This window comes from Meriones unguiculatus, chromosome 9 (genome assembly GCF_030254825.1).
Source record: "Meriones unguiculatus strain TT.TT164.6M chromosome 9, Bangor_MerUng_6.1, whole genome shotgun sequence".
Taxonomy (NCBI): Eukaryota; Metazoa; Chordata; class Mammalia; order Rodentia; family Muridae; genus Meriones; species Meriones unguiculatus.
In genome coordinates, this window is record NC_083357.1 from 55,199,399 (window position 1) to 55,221,440 (window position 22,042).

At 41.6% G+C, this 22,042-nt stretch overlaps 3 gene segments (V, D, J or C); all 3 read right to left on the reverse strand.

Annotated features, from left to right (window-relative positions):
* Positions 1 to 1,722: 1,722 nt before the first annotated feature.
* On the reverse strand, positions 1,723 to 2,336 carry LOC132656299 (T cell receptor alpha variable 12-2-like). The segment is given in 2 exon segments: positions 1,723 to 2,087; positions 2,288 to 2,336. Coding segments are annotated over 2 exon segments (414 nt in total).
* Positions 2,337 to 8,023: 5,687 nt separating this feature from the next.
* On the reverse strand, positions 8,024 to 8,661 carry LOC132656300 (T cell receptor alpha variable 10-like). The segment is given in 2 exon segments: positions 8,024 to 8,403; positions 8,610 to 8,661. Coding segments are annotated over 2 exon segments (432 nt in total).
* Positions 8,662 to 13,781: 5,120 nt separating this feature from the next.
* Positions 13,782 to 14,518, reverse strand: LOC132656301 (T cell receptor alpha variable 9-2-like). The segment is given in 2 exon segments: positions 13,782 to 14,299; positions 14,473 to 14,518. Coding segments are annotated over 2 exon segments (564 nt in total).
* Between the last annotated feature and the right edge of the window lie 7,524 nt (positions 14,519 to 22,042).

Sequence of the window (22,042 nt, forward strand, 5' to 3'; positions counted from 1 at the left end):
CTGTCGTTTGTCATCTGGTGCTTGCCACCTCCACCTCATCCTGTCACTGGAACACACTGTGAGATGCCTGAATGTCAGCTAATTAAGAAGAAATTTCAAAGACATCCATTCTCTGACTTATCCTAGAACAGATTAAAAGGTAACAGTTTAATTCAATAGCATATGAATGCAAAAAGAATTATATATATATATATATAGTTTTTTATTTGTTTTTACAGTGTAACATGACCAAAAGCCCCAGTGCCAGACACTCATATTCACCAAAGTGTAACCTGGAACAGGATCTGAGTTTGTGATCTTCTATCAGTGTAGGTAAGAGATGTGGGCTCTTGTATGTGTATGCAAAGTCAAAGCAATTTTTATTAAGAGAATTATAAAAAAAGAGGGAAATTAAGGAAAAGTAGAGAAACCTCAAAGAGAATACCATTTCAGAGAGGAAAAAGCTGTCTGTCTTCTTGTCTAAGGTTCTCATAAGGCTATGGAAGAGACTGGGCATGTGCAGATGTAATGATGTTGGGATTACTTAATCATCTGGGTGATCATTCTTCATGCATGTTTCAACTTGGGATATGGTCATATAATATTTAGGTACTACCTCTGACATGCACATTCTTGGATACCAACTTTGACTGCCTGACAGCAAGTCACTAGCTGCTGTTGACACTTCTGCATTTCATGTGTCTTTAGTGCTGTTAAATATATTAAGCTTTTTAGTCTCTTTGGTAATAAAAATAGCTGCGTGGGACAAGAGAATACTGTGAGACTTCAGAAAGGAAACTGAATTGGATCTGTACAAAATTCAACAAGGGGAAAACTGATGTTGGCAGGAGCAGAGATGGTGTTTACACCAGGAGCCCTGAGGAAATTCATAGAGGTGTGACCTGTTCTGAGACTCCATCTATGAACCAGCATTGATGATCTGATCCAAAGAAGACTCAAAGTGTATCTCCCAGCTGCAAGGAACCAATGAGACTGAGGTCAAACAAGAGCTAACAATTAGAATAGTGTTGTTCTCAAGCTTGGTCAAAAACGCTTTTTTTCCCCCAGTGGGTTAATGCAGAGATGCATAACTGTCCATGGTAATGAATGTGAGTATTGAGAACTCAAAACTAAATGGGGTATCTATATGAACCCCTCCACAGCCAGGAAAATACCACAGAAGGAGTTGGAAAACTGAAGCATTCCAACGATAGGGAGAACGCTCCAAGTGCTGAGAAAAGGAGATTGTGAGTGATCAGCTACAACTGAAACATCTCTACCAATTCCTTGTCACAACAAAGCCTAGGGAACATCTTGGAAGAAAAGTGGAAAAATGTAGAAGAGAGGAAGGAGAACTTCAAAATGTCCTCTGGACATGACGTGACTGTTGCACAACATGAATCCACAGGACCTGGTGGTTTCCTGCACCAGAAATGCACAAAACCAAAACAGCTAGAAATTCAAGTATGGAGAGCAACAGGACTCCTGAGGCCCCTCTTTTCTTACTGAGGAGATATTGGCAATTGATAGATGGTGGGTGAGGAGAGTCATCTTTCTTTAGGAAGGTGGACACTTGTAGGTTCCCATGCAACAGTGGATGATCCCACACCCATAAGCATATGCCACCACTAATTAGATTCAGTGGGTTATAAAAAAAAAAAAAAAAGAAGGAATAGGGGACATGAAGCTTAGGGCACTATGTGTTCCAGATGAGGTGTTTTCATAAAGTAAATACTTTCAAAATCAAGCATGCTCGAGCTCAGATCTTCCTGTACATATCATGTTTGTGTGCAGGCTGCAGGTGCCTGGGGAGCACTGTGTGCTCGCTGCACAGAGGTAGACAGCAGAGTCACTGGGCTGGGAGTCTCTGATGTGCAGGGCAACATGCAGGCTGGCTTTATTGAGGTGAGCTGTGAATCTGCCTTCTTCCTTGTCACCATTGGAGAAGATGGACACCAGCAACTCGAGGCCTTTCCCCGAAAGCTGTCTGTACCACCTGAAGTTGTTGGAAGCACTATCACTGAAAGTGCAGTTGAGAGAGGCCATGGCTCCCTCTGGGACACTGAGGGATTCTGGGTTCTGCTGCACCTTCTGCTGGCTGCTCACCCCTGTGCAGAAAGACAAAGTCAGGCAAACAGGAATGGAGGCATGGGGATGCTAACACTGTAGAATGCTGACACTTGTCCATGGGACTCCCACCCTTTAAATAAAGACTTAAAACATTGGTGTTTCTACCATTATCCTAGAGTAATAACTGAAACAACTTCACACACCACAATTTATATACAAAGGAAATGTCCAAACTCACAGTTAAACTGAAGCCACAGGAACACCAGCAAAAAGCTCAAGGATTTCATCACTCTCTCTTCCCTTCTTCACTGAGGATTCAGATTTTAACCCCCCCCCAAATTGGTCTCACATTTCTAATGTTTCTTCTTCAGGAAACATCAAGATACAGTTCCACCAAGTAGAGAAAAAAAGCACTTTTCACCACCTTTTGTTTTCATCATCAAACCCCTCCCCTCCTTCATTACCTCTTTTCTCCTCCCCTTTTCTCCACAAATTTCTCACTCAAAACCACTTGAGAGTTTTCCCCAGTCTTTGAGAAGAGGCTGCCATCTTGTGGATACTGACAGTGACCAAAGAATTGCTAAAAATAAACCTTTCTTAAGTGAGTTTCTAAAAGTAAAAATCTGCCATCTTAGTTAAACACAAAGTTAGGAGACATTTGCTCCAAGTCAGTGTGCAGGAACATGCATGTTTTCACATATTTCAAGTTAAGTTTGAAATACATCCTGTTACCTCAAGCACCCACTTTCTTGTGTTTAATGGTCTGCACTTTTTCTGTCCCCAACTCTGAGTGAGGTTCTTGTAGATCAGGAGTCTTTACACTGCACAGCTGCTTTCTGGGCCAGACTGCACACCTGTATAAAACACTTCACCTTTGACTTTTGGAATAATGTCATCTAATTAAAGGAATTCTGGAAAAACTATAAATGGGTAAAAGTATCACTTACTAAAAACACTTCCTTCTTAAAATCTAAGGAACACATTTTTTGAAGCAGGGTCTGTTATGGTAGTTTGAATTAGAATGCCTCTCTTAGGCTCATATATTTCTGTTTGTTCACTAGTTGGTGGAATGTTTGGGAAGAATTAAGAAGTGTGGCCTTCTTGGAGGAGGTATGTTACTGCTGATGGGTTTAGAGGTTTCAAAACCCTAAGCCACTTCCAGTTAGCCCTTTCTCTCTGTCCTCCATTTGTGGACCAGGTTGAAAGCTCTCAACTACTGATCCAGCACTATGCCTGCCTGCAATTCTACCTGCTGTGATGATTATAGACTTACCCTGTGAACTGTAAGCCCCCATTAAACTCTTTCTTCTATAAGTTATCTTGATCATTGTGTCTCATCATAGTGGTAGAAAATTAAGACAGGGTGTGGTGGTGGTATAAAGGAAAATGCCCACCATAGGCTCATGGGGAGTGGCACTACTAGGAAGTGTGGCCTTTTAGAGAAAGTGTGTCACTCAAGGTGGGCTTTGAGGTTTCAAGTGCTCAAGCCAGGCCCAGGTACTCTTTTTATCTGCTGCCTGCAGAACTCTCAGCTCTTTCTCCACCAATATGTCTGCAAGCATGCTGTCATGTTTCCTGACAGGCTGACAATGGACTAAATTTTTGAACTGTAATGTAGACACAATAAAATGCTTTCCTTTATTAGAGCTGCCACAGTCATAGCACTTCTTCACAGCAACACAAACCCTAACTAAGACTTAAAGTCTCTCTTTGTAGTACTGGGTGGCCCAGAACCCACTGCATAAATCAAGCTGTCCTACGAATGCTTTTCATTTTCTATAATAATTGTATTTATTTATTTTAATTATCTTTATTTTAAATTAAAATACGACTTTTAATAAAGTCCAGATTTCCTTACAATACAGCATTGTATTCTGCATTAATGACAAACCTGTGTCCAACTAATGAGCCAGAACTATCTGATGTGTATAGCAGCAGCCAAGAAACCCATGCTAAAATCCTTTTCCCCATGAACTCCTTGCTCTTTTAAAACATAAGAAAGAGAGTTCTTAATAAAATGAGTGACAAAAGAGGCATAGCAACAGCATAAAAAAAAACACCCATCATGCCTTAGAAAATGTCTGAAAATTCAATATAAAGCCTTAAAGACAAAGTGCAGCCAGCACTGAACAGTAAGGGCATATCTCAGAATATTTGAGGGAAGAAAGAAAGAAAGAAAGAAAGAAAGAAAGAAAGAAGGAAGGAAGGAAGGAAGGAAGGAAGGAAGGAAGGAAGGAAGGGGAAAAAAAAGAAAATTGACACATCTATTCCCAACAGTCTATAGTCTCCATGATTTCCCTTAATGAGAGTGCACAAGAGATGGACAATCTAGTTCTGATTTACCTTAGAAAGTCTCAGTATTTCCTTTATAAGTGAATTTACCAAGTACACAGTCACAAATGGGCAGTATTTTTCTCTTTTATATCTTTAGATATCTCATCCCACCATCATCAGGCTGACACAGTTTCATAGGAAAAATTACTGAACTTGCTAACTCTCCTGTGTTGGGCATTCTCTGGATCAGCTTTATAGACTGTTCTTTCCTCAACAATGCCATTCTAGAGAAGCTCAGGGCAGGTGGCATTGCCACTGTCCTCTGGGTTGGTACTGAGCTTCATGGACTTGCACCTTTTTACCTTCCATCAAGTTTGAGATTTGTGGTCAAGGTTTGTTCAACTATTCCTCCTTCTCAGTCTTCCTCCTAGGATAATTGTATTGATGTATTTACATAAGAAAATGTTCTGTGGGTCTCAGATTCTATCCATTTTCTCTCTCTCTCTCTCTCTGTCTCTCTCTGTCTCTCTCTCTGTGTGTGTGTGTGTGTGTCTGTGTGATTCCTCCTTTTCAGATTGGGTCATATCAATTGACCTTCAATTTTAAGAATCCTTTATTTTGTGTGATAAAAATGTTGTTTACTCATTCTAGTGCATTTTTAAAGTATTTCCCTCCACAAAGTGACTCCTCTGCCTTGGTAGAATCCTTGGTTACAGGAAATACACTCAGTTTCTTTGGGTTGCTCCTTCAGAGAGACACCTGAAAGGCCTAGGCAATCAAGCACTGTTCTTTGATAAGAAATTTCACTTTGATAATACCAAACCACTGCATAGGCCCTATATAGTTTAAGGACTGTCAGAGCCAGCGAAGGGGGAGGGAATATAAGGAGAGACACAGAAAATGCTAAAGAACTTTAAAGACTATTTGAGGAGTGCTGTAGAAACCTAATACAGTAGAAGCTTCATAAAATGTATACATATATGAAGTTGATCTAAATTAAATTGCCAAATAATGGGGGAGACAGAGTCCCAACTGGACATCACTTGTCCACAATGAAGCTTCCATTACTGTGATTGGGTTATATCTAATTGAGTTGTTGACCAAAGAGGTCCCATGAGATTCCCCAAACAACCCAAGCTGTTGTCAGGACTATACGCTGCTCTCCACAAACTAATGGCAAGGCCCCATTGCTGAAGACATCATTTACACAATTCATTTATCATGTAAACTCGAGCTGGTGCCTATACAGAGCTTTTGCCTCTATGTTCTAGCATCTTTGATATAGAAAAATATTCTGCACACTACCAAAAGACAAATGTAAGCACCAACTCAGCTACAAGCCCTTTGATCTTCAATGGTGCCTTGTGTGCAAGATGTACTAAGGAAATGGTGGCAAAGGTTGTGGCAGTAACCGATCAATATCGGGACTAAGGCCCACTCCATGATATGGAGCTCCTACCTGACACTGCTTGAGTGACCAAGAAACTAATAGTAGATATCGTAGGGACCTAGGGCAAAAGAAAATACTATTATTCTTTAAAAATGTAACAATTAAATTATTTTTAATGACATTCTCCCAAACTCATAGATCAGTGTCTTGCTTAGCCATCAGCAGATGGGAACAAATACAGAGACTAACAGACAGATGTTATACAGAAAGTGAGAGACCTTGGAACCTTCAGCCATAAATGAGATATCTTCATCAAATCTCTTCACTCATCTTCTTAGAGTTTAAGGAAGCCTGCTTAAGAGAAAGCAGGAAGAATATAAGTGCCAGAAGGGATGGAGGACACCAAGAAAACAAAGCCCTCTAAATCAACATGATCAAAGCTCATATGAATTCAGAGAGACTGAGGCAGAATGCATAGTCTTGCACACATCGGTTTCAGGTCCTTTGGATATATACATATAAATATGGCTTCCAGGTTAGAGAGTATATGGGATTCCTGGATGTATGAACAAGTGGGTCTGTTCTTTTGTGCCTTTTCTTAGGCTTTTTCCTTTGAATTGTTTGTTTTGTCCAGCTCCAAAATGTTAGTTCTGTTTTGTTTTGTTTATTATCTTTTAGAACTCTGATTTTTTTTTTGAGATATGTTTTCTCTGTGTACTCTTGGCAGTCCTAGACTCATTTTGTACACCAGGCCGGCCTTGAACTCACTGAGATCTGCTTGCCTCTGCCTCCCTGAGTTCTGGACTACAGGTATATGCCACTGTACCTAGCTCTTGGTTGTTTTCTAATGAGAGAGAGAAATATGTTAGATCCAGATGAGAGCAGAGACACGAGAAAATGGAAGGAGTAGAGGTCATGGCTACTGTATTCAATATATATTTTGTGAGAAAAAAATCTATTTTCAATAAAAGGAAACATAAAGAAACCTGGAGCAGAAATAAGAAAATACAACTTTCAATTACTTTTATTGTTAGTTCTTGTGCAGTCAGATTTTATCTGCTTTTTGGCTACTATTGATGGGTCAGCTGCCCTAGTAACAGGATTTTCTTAACATGAGAGCATCTGGCTGAAGGCAACATGATTTTCATGAGACTTTAGTGAGTATGCAAACATGAGAGAGAGAGAGAGAGAGAGAGAGAGAGAGAGAGAGAGAAAGTGCCTACTCACTGTTCCAATTTGTTTTCTTATGCATGACAGGATAAGGTTGTGAAACAAACAAACAAAAAGCCAGAAAGTTCACCAGTCTATCATCCCTCAAGTCAAAAGCTCCAGAGTGTGTCTGGCCCTTCTTTGTTCCTCTGAAGACTTCTTGTGTTTATTGGAAATAGTTGTTATCGATTTGGAGAGTGTTTTCAAAATTTCAGTCAATATATTGATTATGCTTTTACTCTACAACAATTCCTCCTAGATTCTATCCATCTTCCTACCTATCCAAATTTATGTCTTCTCACTCTCACTCTCTTTCTCTATCTCTCTCTCTCTCTGGCTCACTTGCTCATTTGGGCTCACTCTTGCTCTCATGGTCTCTCTCTCATAAGCCATAAATAAACCCAAAACAACAAAAATAAAAACAAACAAACAAAAAAAAAACAAGACAAAACCTGCCAAAACAAAGAGCTCCTCACAGACATGTTTTTTAAAAAACAAAATAAAAATAAACAACAGCAACAAAAACCATGGAGTTCATTCTATGTTGACCAACTTCTCCTTATTATGGGAAAATGGTGTGTGGTTGGTCTACTCAGTGAGAAATCTACTGCAAAAAAAAAAGTTTTTTCTTTCCCAGCAGGTATCCATTTCAAATAGCTTCATTATTATGAGTAGGACCAACTATCCTACCCCTATTCTTTCTATCAGTTCTGGGACCCTGTCTGGTTTGAACCTATGCAGGTCTAGTGTATGGTACCATTTCTAAATGTGTAACTTTGGTGCAACCCTTTTATCTGGGGCACAAGATGTGGCACTGCCTGCCCTCTGTGCAGAGATGCATGGCTCAGGCTCCCAAATTATTTTTCTTGACATTCTTGGCTTCCTAGCTGTTCTTTGACCTCTGTGCTTAACTGAAAGGCTAAGGTTTTTCCATCTCCCCACCTCATGGTAACTCCCAGGATATTCTGCTTTCCTGTGCTGTTGTCTTTCTCTCAAAAATCTATTAAAAAATCCTCAAGCTTGCTTTTCAGTCTATTTTAAAGTTGTCTTTATAATGATACTAATAACCCCAAAAGCGAAATTCAGTTCCCCAATACAGTGTTAGAAAGACTTCTCTATCACCTCTGCCTCCCTGAAGCCTCCAAGGAGCAGGTTTTGGTGCTGGCTGTAAGTACCTGGGGAGCATGGTGCACCCACCACACAGATGTAGGAGGCCGTGTCTTCCAGCAGGGAGGCTGTGATATGCAGGGTGCTGTGCTTAGCATCTGCATCCAGAATTGCTGAGTACCTTCCATTTGACCTTTTGTTCTCTGCGTAAGTCATCATTGCCAGAGACACAGGACCTCTGCCTGTGTCTTGTTTGTACCACCTTAAGTTGTTAAAGGGGCTCACACTGTAGTTGCACTGAAGGACACAGCTCTCTCCCTCAAGTACGACCAAGGACTCAGGACTCTGCTCCACTTGGGTCTTGCCAGCCACCCCTGTTCAGAAAACAGTGTGAAGTTCCAGACATCGATCATCCACACTTAGCACTTGTAGTTAGCATCTTTCCTTAACATAGACAAGCATCTCAGGTTAGCTAGAAATAGGTCGATTTTCTTTCCTCCTTTCACCCCAAGGTATTTAATCTTTCCCCCAAATCCTACGAAATGTTCTTTGCCCCTGGCTAACACCTCCACTCACTTACGCTGAAAATACAGCCACAAAAGCACCCAGCAGGCACGCAGGTGCTTCTCCATTTTTACTGCAGAAGTGTGCTCCAAAGCTGCTGCCTCATTTCCTCAGCTCTTTCCTGTACTTTAAATGAGAACTCTCAAGAAGTATTACCAGCCAATCAGAGACCCGATGCTCACATCAGCTCCTGGAGACAGGACCAATGCCAACACTGCCATCTCGCGGTCAGCGCTATAGTTGCTCAAAACCTTAGAGTAAGCATTTTGTGGTTGCTTTTTACTGGTGATGTGATGCAGAATGTAAATTCTTATGGATGTATAGAAACCACAGTAGAGTGTCCATGCGACTGTATTTCAGGACCTTAGTTCAACTCTGGCTCTACATAAGACAGTTAATATCTACTTTCCTTCTCTGAAAGTAGATGCCTAAGGACTTCTGAAAGTTTGAATAGAAATGATTCACAGTAGGAGCTAATGATCATGACTAGCCTGAACTAGGCCCTCACCTAAAATGTAAATTCCTTTATAATGTGACATTTCCTCCGTTCTATTTGCAACTATGTCACCCGTTTCAAAAAAAAATGTGTTTTGTCAAAAACGGGTACATTAAAATTCTGTTTAAAAATATTTCTATTTGTGCTCTTTGATCACCTCCCCCTCAGGGGGAAGCATCCTTACCAGGCCACAGAAGATGACAATGCAGCCACTGTGATCTGATGTGATCTGATAGAGTAAGATCAGAAGGAAGGAGAGGAGGACCTCCCCTATCAATGGACTTGGGGAGGGGCATGCGTGAAGAAAGGGGAAGGAGGGGCTTATGGGAGGACACAGTGAATAAAGTGTAATTAAGAAAATAAATTAAATTTTAAAAAGAGTAGTACTTACATTGTTCACTTAAAGGTTGTTTAAACAAAGAGGCTGAGTACATTGTAGGATATCAGGCTAAGTCAGATAGACTTCAATTTGTTTTATTTACCTGCTGTGAGGTACAGCCAAGTTCAAGTCCCTTAAAATACGAGATGTTTTCATAAAAATGTAAAAAAAAAATATTTGTATTAATTCTTTGACAATTTCATGTTTGTATACAAAGTATTTCTGAACGAATGTTAAATCCTCTAGTAATGATAGGCTTTTAAATCATTCATTATTATTTAAAAAATACTTTTCAAGACCTATATTACTCAAGTTGGTCACAAAAGCTAAGGATCAGCAATTCTGTGCTCAGGAATTACACACCAACAGAGAAATAGTTGAGCATCTGGCACAAATCCTGACAGGTGGAATATGCTGAAGGGTGTGAAAATTCCTTTCTTAAAGTTTCTTATTTCTCAGTGAAATTTGGAACTCCACTGATAGGGGAGGTCCTCCTCTCCTTCCTTCTGATCTTACTCTATCAGAACATATCAGGAGTGGCTGCATTGTCATCTTCTGTGGCCTGGTAAAAATGCTACCCCCTCAGGGGGAGGTGGTCAAAGAGCACAAATACAAAATGTAAAAATTGTTTAGATATTTAAGATTAACTGTATATTAGAACTAATAATTCATAGAGATGAAGAAAGCAAAAAAAAATGCCTGAAAATCAAAACTAGAATACATCTTTCATACAGGACAAGACAGGTTTTGAGAAGAGAATTATGAGAAGTAAAGACAATGTGATCACTAGTTTTTCTGGCAGCATAGCCAGGCCACAGTACCCAGACAATTAATCTAACACTCGGCTAAATCTCACTGTGAAATAGGTGGGTCTCATGTGATCCTTTGGAGGATTTAAGAAAAATGCTAGTGATTCACACCTTTAATCTCAACACTTGGGAGGCAGAGGAGGCCAGATCTCTGTGAGTTTGAGGCCAGCCTGGTCTACAAAGAGAGTTCCATGACAGCCAAGGCTATAGAAAGAAAACCTGTCTCAAATTAAAATTATGGAAAAAGAAAAGAAAAGAGAGAGAGAGAGAGAGAGAGAGCAGTTTCCCTCAACAGAAGACATTCTCTTGGCTTGTGAAGGTGACCTGTCTTCCGCACAATGAGTGTCTCCTTCATCTCTTCATGCTGCAGCACCTGAGTCCCTGCTTTTCCTTCTTCTCCTTGAGAATTAGGTGAAGCATGTTTGCTAGGGTTACTTTCCCCTAGCAAAGACTCTTATAATGGGGACACAGAGCCATCTTCTGTAGCCAGGCAAGGCCTCAAGTGGAGGGACTTAGAGACCAGCCTAGTCACAAAGCCTTAGACCTACAGTTTGTCCTTTCTGCAGAGTGTTCTGGGAGTAGAGCCTGGCAGAATCTTCATGAAAGGGACCAGAGAGACTGCATCCAGCAACTGCTGGGAGCAGATACAGAATCCCACAGCCAAACATTAGGCTGAGCCTCTGGAGTCTTGTGGAGGAGGGAGAGTGGGAGAGGAAGGATTGGAGGAACCAGAGGGGTCAGCCCACAGAATCAACTGACTCATGGGCTGACCCAGGGGACTCATGGGTGCTTGCCGGGATCAGGAAGCCAGGAGGGGTCTGCTCTCTCTCCTCTGTGTATATGTTATGGCTGAGTAGCTTGGTGTTCTTGTAGGATTCCTAACAATAGGAGATGAGGCTGCCGCTGACTCTTTTGCCTACTTGTGGGACCATTTTCCTACTGGGTAGCGTTATCCAGCCTTGATGTGATTATAAATTTCTGGTTTGTTTGTTTTTGTTTTGTTTGGTTTGGTTTGGTTTGGTTTGGTTAGAAGAATTTTTTTTATTTTTATTTGTTATTAGTTACATTTTATTAACTCTGTATTCCAGCTGTATCCTGCTCCCTCATTCCCTCCCAAGCCCTTCCTCCCTCCCTCATCTCCTCCCTGTCTCTTTCCAAGTCCATTGATTCTGAACCTGTTTTATCAGGTATCTTCAGGACTGGCTGCAAAGTCCTCCTCTGAGACCTAGCAGGACTGCTCCTCACTTGGAGGATGGGGAGGTCAAAGAGCCTGCTATACCACTCCTAGGCATATATTCAAAATTTGCTCAAGTACACAACAAGGACATTTGCTCAACCATGTTTGTAGCAGCTTTATTTGTAATAGCCAGAACCTGGAAACAACCCAGATGTCCATCAATGGAGGAATGGATACAGAAATTGTTGTATTTTTACACAATGGAATACTATTCAGCAATCAAAAAGGAGGAAATCATGAAATTTGCAGGCAAATGGTGGGATCTAGAAAAGATCATTCTGAGTGAGGTATCCCAGAAGAAGAAAGACACAGATGGTATATACTCAGTCATAGTCCTATAAGATATGACAAACATAATGAAATCTATACACCTAAAGAAGATAAACAAGAAAGAGGACCCAGGGTAAGATGATCAATCCTCACTTAGAAAGACAAATGGGAGTTGCATTGGATGTAGGAGAAAACAAGTAACAGGACAGGAGCCTACTGCAGAGGGCCCCTGAAAGACACGGCCTAGCAGTGTATCAAAGCAGATACTAAGAGGCATAATCAAACCTTCAGCAGAGTGCAGGGAATCATATGAAAGAAGGGGGAAGTTTCTATGGCATGGAAAGGATAGGACCTTCACAAGGACCAAATATATCTGGGCACAGGGGTCTATTCTGAGACTGACACTCCACCAAGGACCATGTATGGATATAACCTAGAACCTCTGCTCAGATGAAGTCTGTGGTAGCTCAGTAACCAATTGGTTTCCGATAGTAATGGGAACAGGGACTATTTCTGACAGGAAATTTCGGGTCTTATTGTAAGTTGTATTATCGTGTTTGGTTGTTGTCTCTGGGAGGCTTGTTATTTTCTGAGGAGAAACAGAGGGCTGATGGTTCAGGGAGAGTGGGTGTGGGGGTAGGGACAGAGACTGGTGGGAGGAGGGGAAATTGCAGTTGGGATTTATATGTGAGAGAAAAAGAAAGAATTCCACAGTGCTTTGCTAGGGAATCATTGCCATTTTCTGCTACACTAACTCCAGTATCGTCAGTGTAGCATATCAATAGATTGTGCTACAAGACAGAAGACACATTTCCTAAGGGAATCAGCTTCCTGGAAGTCCCTAGCAAGAACCCTAACATGGCCATCTAAGCCAAAAGACATGTTCTAAGTCCCACACTTGCTTGATGCAGGATTAAATTGATGAGTTTTTGCTGTTTCTCTATGATTCTTGAAACAGTACAATTAATTATTCAAGGAAACATTTCTAAAAGATCACGAAAAAGCTTTAGCAAATAAGAGTAGAAGGAAAATAAAATTTTAGGAGAGGTTATAAATCAGATTCAGCATCAGGAATTGCTTGTGGAAAAACCAAACTTTGTAGGAAATAAAGGGCCAAGAGTTTTAGGGTTTTCTAAAGAAAATATTTAATCAGGTTCTGTTAGGATAAATGCTCTGAATATTCCCACTGCAGTAAAACTATTTCAAAACCATTACCAAACACAGATGTTTATGATAAGGCAAAAGGAAGATAGGCAAACATAGAAGGTCAGAGAGTTTTGTTACTATAAGTTTTACAGACAGGCTAGCTCAAGCAGCTTATCACTAAGGAAAGATTGTAAATCCTTAGCAAGAGAAACATGAGGAATTCCCCACAGTGCTTAACTCTAGTGGGGGTTGTAAATCTTTAGCCAACTTGGTTCGGAGGGCAATGATAGCCCCTGGCCTTCCACTCACTAATTAGTAGCAGTAAACTGCATAAACACCACTAGTTCTATGTTTGCTCTGCTTAAGAGGCTGTTAGGCCAAGATTTTTTGTAGACACTGCTTCCATCCACCAGGTTACTCTTTCAGTTGAAATGTAAACTTTGTATCGTTGGTAAAAAGTCTGAATGCTCCAGAAAATATGTCAACTTTAAGGTTCTTCTTTGTAAGATTACTATAAAAGTGTTGGCTTGACTTCAGTAAAGGGCAGAAGATCCAAACCAACTACCTGGTGTGGTCTGTGTCATTTTGCCTATCTGTGCCTTCCTGATATCTGAATTCTCTGATTCTCCCAAGAATGCGGGGCACAAGACAGGGCCAGTCTGTGGCAATTTTCTGCCACCTTTCTTCCAGACTCTGTTAGGTCACATTATGTAAACATCACTTTCTCCGGCACATTTGATTACCTGAAGACAGATAAGGTTTAAAATGTGGCTCACTGGTAGACCACTTCTCTGGCATGCGCGGGGCTCTGGGTTTAATCCCCAGTGCTGAGAGAACATGGCTTAAATGAGTTACAGCCATGACCCCGGAGCCGTCTTCATTCTACTGACTTGTGAAGTTAATGCGGCCTGGCATGCGGACATTTCTGTGATTTTCACCAGCAGAGACATGGAAGGCCTCACAGGGACGGCTGTGCTGAAGTCAGTGATTTCAGAGGCAGGTGCACAGCAGCCAGGCCACCTGTTTCCTCTCGGTTTGTGCTCAGCTCCCCCGGCAGTGTCTGCCAATGTGTCATCCAGAGCACAGTAGTACACAGCCGAGTCTGACTCTTGCACCGAGGCTTTCTGCAAGTGGAACGAGGTGGTTCCTTTATCATATGTGGCTTCAAACACTCTGCTGCTTCCCTTCTCGCCAGCTGTGATGACTTTCAGGAGGAGCTGGGGGCCTTCTCCAGAATATAGGACATACCAGAAAAGAACAGGGAACGTTATGCTTGTGGTTGAATACGTGCAATTTATTGTCAGGAACTTGCCTTCTGAGATGGTCACTTGGCCTCCTGTTTGAGTCACAGAGTCTCCGTGGGTCCTTCCTAGAGTGCAAGGAAGGGAGAGAAAAGGAGAGAGAGAGAGAGAGAGAGAGAGAGAGAGAGAGAGAGAGAGAGAGAGAGAGAGAGAGAGAGCGAGCTCTCAGCGTCCCCTTGAGAATAATGTTCTTAAGTAAATTCCAGCTAAAGACTTTGCTGTTTAAAGTCACTTTACTTACCTAGTATGAGAATCAGCACAGCCACGAAGCCTGGAGAAAAGTCCATCTTTACTGTCATCTAGAAAACGGTCTTGATGTTTAGCATGATGAGGTGTTAACTCAGAGAAACTATGAGTTGATTTAGTTATAAATGACACAGAAATGAGCCTGTGTTAGGAGACTGCGCCCCCTGCTGTACAGAAACTGAACTGAGGATGGATGTTAACCTGATCCTCTCCCTGACTTTTTTAATGATGCAGATATCAGTCTTTCCACCCTTTACATTTAAGCAAAGCTATTACGCCCTACATCAGCCATAGGAGAGCATCTCAAGGTTCTTTTACTTAAGATCGAGGCTGGACCCTTGAACATAGGCCTTTATATGTCCATGCATCTATTGTGAGTCAGCCGGCAACCCACAGAAATCCCATGAAAATGCTTCTGGTTAAAACCACAGAAAACAGTAAGAAGTCAACTCAAGATGGAGAATTCTCTCCATCAGAACGCTTTCCAACCTCTAAGGCAGAGATTGACATGTGCAAGAGGGCAATTTGTATTTGAGAAAGGAAATACCAATGAGGAAGAGCTGGTTTGGGGAGCAGAGTCATTACTTGAACAGCCATAAAAACAATAATATTTTAAGACTGTCATCTTTCCATAGAAGTTTTCCTCACTCCATAATCTATATACAAGTTCTACTGATATTTCAGAGTCACTGAAAAGTGGAAAGTATGAATTCTAGATAGAACAAGCTCCATAACATAAACATCTGAATCCTTATCCAATGATCTGATCTTGATGCCTTATTGACTCACCTCTTCCGTGTCCTCAGCATAGAGCTGACAACCATGAGGCATGTGCTGAAGCTGTACTCCAGTGGCAGTCCAGTAGGAAGGATGCTTTCCACACTGATTAGAGCATGGGCCAGGCTGGCACCCACTCTCCACTGATAAAGAAGCTCATCAGCACAGAATCAACCTGTGTGTACATCCTCAGATGCAGACACAAGGAAAAAAGCCAAGGCCTGATACTGTCTCAGTTCATGTATCCCTTCTTCTTCTTCTCTTCTCTTCTCTTCTCTTCTCTTCACAAGTCATATCTTCAGAACTTTTCACAGAACTATCCTAAACAGAAACTCTGTAAACATCAGATATGAAATTTATTCTTATACATAGACAATAGCTGAAATTGAATGACAATGGGTTGTTTGAAAAGTACAAAGTTTTATTTTCATAGAAGGAAGAGTTCTAGAGATGGCTGGTTACATAATATGAATGTCTTAATGATACTTACCATTTCAGTGATTTTTGAATTTATGACTAGAGAATTTCATACATTGTACATAATGTGTTTTGATCACAAACACATACCATCCTCCCTTCTACTTCTGCCAGGCCCCCACCTTAAAATGTCTGAGGAGATAAGCTTTCTATGTGAACACCTACCACACCTTAGCACACTTACAAGAATTGTAAAAGCTGCTTCCTTTGAAGGCTTCGAAGCCCCACCTTGGCATTCTACCTGCAAGGAAAAGATGAAATTACAATACAGGGTAATTTAGTAGCCAAACTCCACCATTTTGCCTTTGGACAGATATAAAAAAGTAAGGTGAGAGTGGAAGGAGGGAATCACAGTGAATGAGAATTTGGGATTGAAGAGACATTTTTATGGCAGCAGACCTGGGGCTGTACAGATTAATCCACATGGCAGCATTGGATGCTTATTCAGAAGGATGTTGTGCAGGGCAAGGGTGGAGAAAATGAACATATATTCTCCCGATTTCTAAGAAAATGAACTTCTAAGAACTGACTATGATTATAAAGGTGTATAAGATGATGACATAAGCATTTTATACATAATATATTTTTAAGCTTTATTTATTTTTATATGCACTGGCATGTTGAAGGTCTTGCCAACTGTATTTTAAGTCAATACAGGATGGTAAAGATATCAAGTCATCTTGAAGTTGACCTAGAAAGTAGTTGATGGGGCTGGTTAGATTTCTCATCTTGGAAAAGTATGTGTTGCAGGCCATGTGACCTGAGAGAAAGGAGAGTTAAAACCCTACAAGTTGTCCTCTAACTTCTCATTGGAACCATGGCATGTGTGTGTCCATGTATGTGTTCATGTGTACACACAAAGAGGCATAAACTCATACAGAAATAATTATGTAAAATAAATTAGAAAGGACTTGAAAATTCTAATAATGACAAAAAATGAGTTTTGCATTCTAGAGATCGCTGGAGAAAGCAGGTATGCTCCAGCCTTCAGGTAACAAGATATGCAAACTTGTAGTTGACACTGCCCTGATTACATAAGATTTTCTTTTCTGACACAAAGTCCATGCAGAGTCATAGGTCAGTGGCTCAGGAGTAGTATACAAGCCAAGCTTGTAAAAGGCTTTGGTTCCATCTCCAGCACAAAACCCAAAATTAAAACAAAACATCCAATGGACAATTGGAAGCTCATACAGTAGCTGACCAGCCCTAACCACCATTCTTGATGTAGGAGCCTCCTCATTCATTTCCACCTAATAAAGCAACTTGACTGCCAGGCCTTCCAGTCACAGGAAAAGAAAGGTGAACCTGGCCTTTAACAGTCAACAAAAGGGGTGTTTCCATAGTTACTTTAAATCCTCCACACTTCAACTCAACACCAGTCCCTCCATTGTGTCCACTAGGTAACATGTGTTTTCACTAAGGCGAGCTTTCTTTCTTAGTGGACAAGGAATCTGTTCTTACCAATGAAGTAGAGATACATATATAGAGAACATAAATCGATACGTGGCTTATAAAATACCTTGACTGAGGTGATTGCCTTGAGAGATGACTCAGCATGTCAAAGTATGTGTTGCAAGACTACAGAACTGAGTTCCTCCAAGAGATCCACATGTTAGAACAAAACCTCCCCAAACTGTTCTGTGACCTTCATGTCTGTGTGCATGTGCACCTATGAAACTACTGAAACCTTTCAATCTGATGCTGAAAAGTATTGTCAGGCAGTTCTGATGAAATTACAATACTGCAGACTTTTGAGCCTTTCTGGTGAACAATGAAATGCTGAGTCATTTCATCTATGCCCTGAAATGTGACAGTGTGGCTGTTCTCAGTGACGCCTTGGTGTACATCAACACCATGGAGAACATCAAGAGGTCTGTGTACTGCACATTGCAGTCCTCAAGGTGAGGCAAATTCTCCTCTCATGGAGTAGCTATCAAGAGTAGGACCTGCGATAAGGGTCACTATTGAGCACAAGGAGCACACTCTTTCATGACCATATTGATAAATGATTGGCCAGGTGTTTGCCTCTGCTCTCACACCCCAACTCAGCCCATTAATTTTGTTCTGTGTTCTCTCATCAATGTGATTGTAACTGGTTCCAGATCCCTGAGCTGCATTTCTCCATGACCCAGACAGTGCACAAGCACTCCTAGGTTAATTGAAATGCTAGTGGTCACTGCTGTCAATGTATTCATGTACATTTTGTCTCCAGGTCTTATAGACAGTGACACCCACAAGGAGCTTCCTTATGTGTCCTTCTGGCAAAATAGTTTAGTTCAAAGTCCATTCTTGAATTTGGCTTTTGACTGAAGTCATTGTTTGCACCCCAAGGAATAAGAATCACACATCACCTGTGTCTAGAGCTCTTCTTATCCTTAAATGCATGTCAGAAGTTGATCTGAGTATTGCATGTTCTCTGCTGTACTAGAGAGAACACTACTTTCTCCGATATTACTGGACATTGTTTTGTAAAAATATCATATCATAGTCAACAGGATCTGAGCGATATCTATGCTATTCATGATGAGCTGCTGATGTATCACATTGTTTTATAGATAGGCATAATATACCCATGCTACCAGCTCACCTGAACAAGATCAGGAAACTAGCTCCGTTTTCTTTCTCTGATGGCACCTTTCACCCAAGCATCATGCAAGATAGAGCCTGGCATGCAGGAGCAGCATATCCTCAGTTGTATGCCTGAGGGAAACAGCACTGCACAGGCTCAGGAACCGAACAGGAACCTCAGTTTCCTTAGGAATAGAGCTAGCAACTGCATGCTGGCTCTCTATGTGAGTGTGTTTTAGATGACTTCAGTGATGGATCTGATCATCCCTACAGCAGAGGCATCTGCCTGAAATTTCTTAACCTATTCAATGCTAGGCAGTCATTCTGCCAAGTGAGCTATAAATAACATATATTCATACCCACTCCTGGTGACTTTTCTCTTTCTTGAGACAATATCTCACTATGTAAGTCACAGAAATCCTGTAACCAAAAGGGCTTTGGTATCTGTGGTAGACAGAGAGCAACACACTCAGCCTGAAGACCTTTTCTCTTGGTGCTTCCACTGTATAAGTTTCTTTACCAACAGTGCATCACACTGATGCCAACACCCTGATGGCTAAGTTCTGTATTGGCTAAGGCATCTGGAGGCAAGTTTCAAAGGCCAGGCACATGGCTTCTGTGACTGTGCCCTCTAACAAACATCCCACATTGTAACCAGCACTGTAGGCTCTTCCTGGAAGTTCTCACAGACACTTGTACACATAAGGTAAGAGACCATTCCTCTGCCACATTCATCCTGTGATGAGATTTCGCTACTGTTTAATTTCTCATATTGCTAAAAAGGAGGTTTTGAGGAAAGAATGAGACTTTGCTAGGCATGGTTGGAAAGTTAAAACTCAGTTCTTCACATGGCAAAAGCTAACATGATTCTAATCTTGGCTAGAGTTATCTGTAGCTTTGAAAGAGGTGGTGGTCAATGGCAATGTCCCAGGAGAGTCTCCTAAAAAGGACCCCTCAGCTAATGGTGAGCATAAAGTGAACATCAGCAGGGTTCCCCGTGACATCAGCAGTCCATTTCTCTACATTCTATTGTATCCTGGAGAGCTCTTGGCAACGCCGTGATGTCACTAGTGTTGTGACAACACCAACTGCTCTTAGGGCAGTTGCCTATAGGTCTCATCAACAGCCATGTGGGCGAGACTGAGAAGTTTCTTTGGGAAAGAGAATGTGGACAGTCGAAAAATCAAAGAGCGGCAGAAGGCAGATGGCCTTCCATCTCATTTTAAAATATCAAGAAAGAAGTTGTCCTGGGGAAGGCACAGTGAGTCCTGGTCAGAGGAGATGGGCTTGAGGTGGGAGCTTCAAAAGGAAGGCAGTGGAACAAGAACCTCTAGGAAACAAATGGATGTTCCTGCTTAACATAGGTCATGAAAGTTAAGGATTCCAGAACATTATTTTGTCTGTCCCCAAAGCCAGGAGCTGGCAAGGCCAAAGCTGTTTCACTGGAAGTTCTTAGCTTTACACTTATTGGGAATTTGTGGTTTAAAATGAGGACAAAAGGAGACCATCAGGGGTCAAGGGGTTTAATTAACATTTCCTAGTTTATGGCAGGGCATCACTGCACTTCACTCTCACAGGTTTAGTTTAGGTGCTGTGGATATCTGACAGTAGTTACAGGGACAGAAATGTGCATGTACTTATAACGCCTCTGAAAACCTCTCCCTGACAGTGGTGCCCTTAGGATACTGAATCAGTAGCTGTGGGTGGAAGGCATTTCTCAACTAAGGGCAAAATGTCAGAGGCAGTAGACCAGATAGAGAATGAATCTTTACTGCCAGCTCTGTGGTGTTTTGGTGTGTCTCTGGGCAGAACTATTCAGTCTCTTGATCATCTTCTGCTGCTGCTGGACTGCCTAAACCACAATCGCGGTCATAGAGTGGCAAGGCAGGAGCACTGTATGTCTCTAAAGCACCTGAGTGCTTGTGAACTCTGCCATTATTCTCTTGGGTTCTGTAACCACAGGCTTGAGGCCTCAGAAACCAATCTGCATCTTGTAGGTTTGTGAAGAAGCCTGAAGCGTCCATCTCTGTAGTCATCTGAAGCACATGTAGAGAAGCAGCAGAAATACCTAGCTGCTTACATACCCACTTCTTAACAGAGTAATGGCAGTTCTGAGAGAGCAGGCATCTCAGCCTTAGGCCACTGCCACACCCACACCAGTGTCCCATAGTAGCATGTGCTACAGGGCAGGAGACAGGCTGTCTTCAGAAATTCACTCCCTGGAAGGTCCCTGGCAGATTCATCCCACTTGGAAACAGACATATTCTGAGATTTCTGTGCTTTTTGGGCGCGGTCTTGGGAATGGAATTTTGAATTCTTTGATCTTTCTCTGTGACTCCTGAAACAGCACAACTAATTTTATAAAGAAATTTATTATTAGTAGATTAGTAAAGGCTTTAATAAAAATAATATGTAAAAGGAATATGTTTAAGAAAAGTAATGAATTAGATTTAGTATTAATAGACATTAAGAATAGTGAAAAAATAATAGGCTCCTTCTTAAGAAAAGAATAGCATGGGAGGTGCAGCTGGCAGGAGTTTCCCCTCCCTTCAGTGCCTTGTTTCTAAGGAAGATTATGAATCTTTAGCAGGACATATGGGAGGATGGTTAACAAAGGCGTAATTAGATTTTGATATAGAGAAAGATTTTGGCAGGCATCTGACTTAGCTCCTGACTTTCCTCTTCACTGGTTAGCAATAATGACACTGCATTTGAGGTTTCTTTTTCTTTGTTTCTTTTGATCAAAAGGTCTTTAGGCCAAGATTTCTTGTGGGCACTGCTTTATGTTTGACTACATTTTGAGTTAAAATGTAAACTTTGTATTCTTGGTAAAAGTCTAAATGTTCTGGAAAGTATGCCAACTTTAACGTGCCTTTTGTGAAATCATTATAAAAATACTAGCTTGATTTCAGTAAAGTGCAGCAGAACCAAAAACATTAAAGTGTCTCTGTCTGTCAATTCATCACCGAAACCTTGTCTTCCTGTCCAAAGCCTTGTTCTCCCTTGGACACCGGCAGCCCAACTGGGCCAGTCCGTGGCAGGCCACAATCTGTAAAATCTTGTCACTGGGTTCTAGGCATGCTCTATTTGTCTCCATCCACTGTGCCTTCTCACTATGCAAGTTCACTTTTGTTCTCCCTACAGGGGCCAGTGGGGAGACACCATGTCCCACAAAGCTCCCCTCCAAGAAGCAGCTGAAGAAGGAAATGGACAGGTTGACCACTCAGCTGAAGCTGATGACCAGGGAGAGAAATGAGCTGCAAGATCGCCTCCTGCTCCTCACAGAAGGATCCTTGGACAATCGGTATCCATTTTTTTCCACCCCCATGGTATCAGTCTTGGCTCTGCAAAGTCATCTAATCCTTTTAAGGACACCTCCAGGGTGTCATGTTCCTAAATGCTGCTCAGAGGAGAGGCAGGAAATTAAGCTTTGGCAGCAGTGATATCTGGAAAAAACACATATGCTTCTTCCAAATGAAACCCGAGCCTGTTCTCTGAATCACACAAAACAGGGATTGAGGCAGTAGAGAGTGAGTTCCCAGCATGCATTTGGAAAGGGGCCTACTGTGAGACAATAGCTACTGTGGGTTTAGCATGAGATATTTACTTGCCTGGCAGGAGATTTAATTGCAGGAAGCTCCTGGTAGCTGCTGCAGGGACCTGCTCCCTCTTGGTTTATCTCAGTGGAGGACAGGAAGGACTGGAGCTCAACAATGTTTATCTCTCTCCTTGTGCCTTGTAAT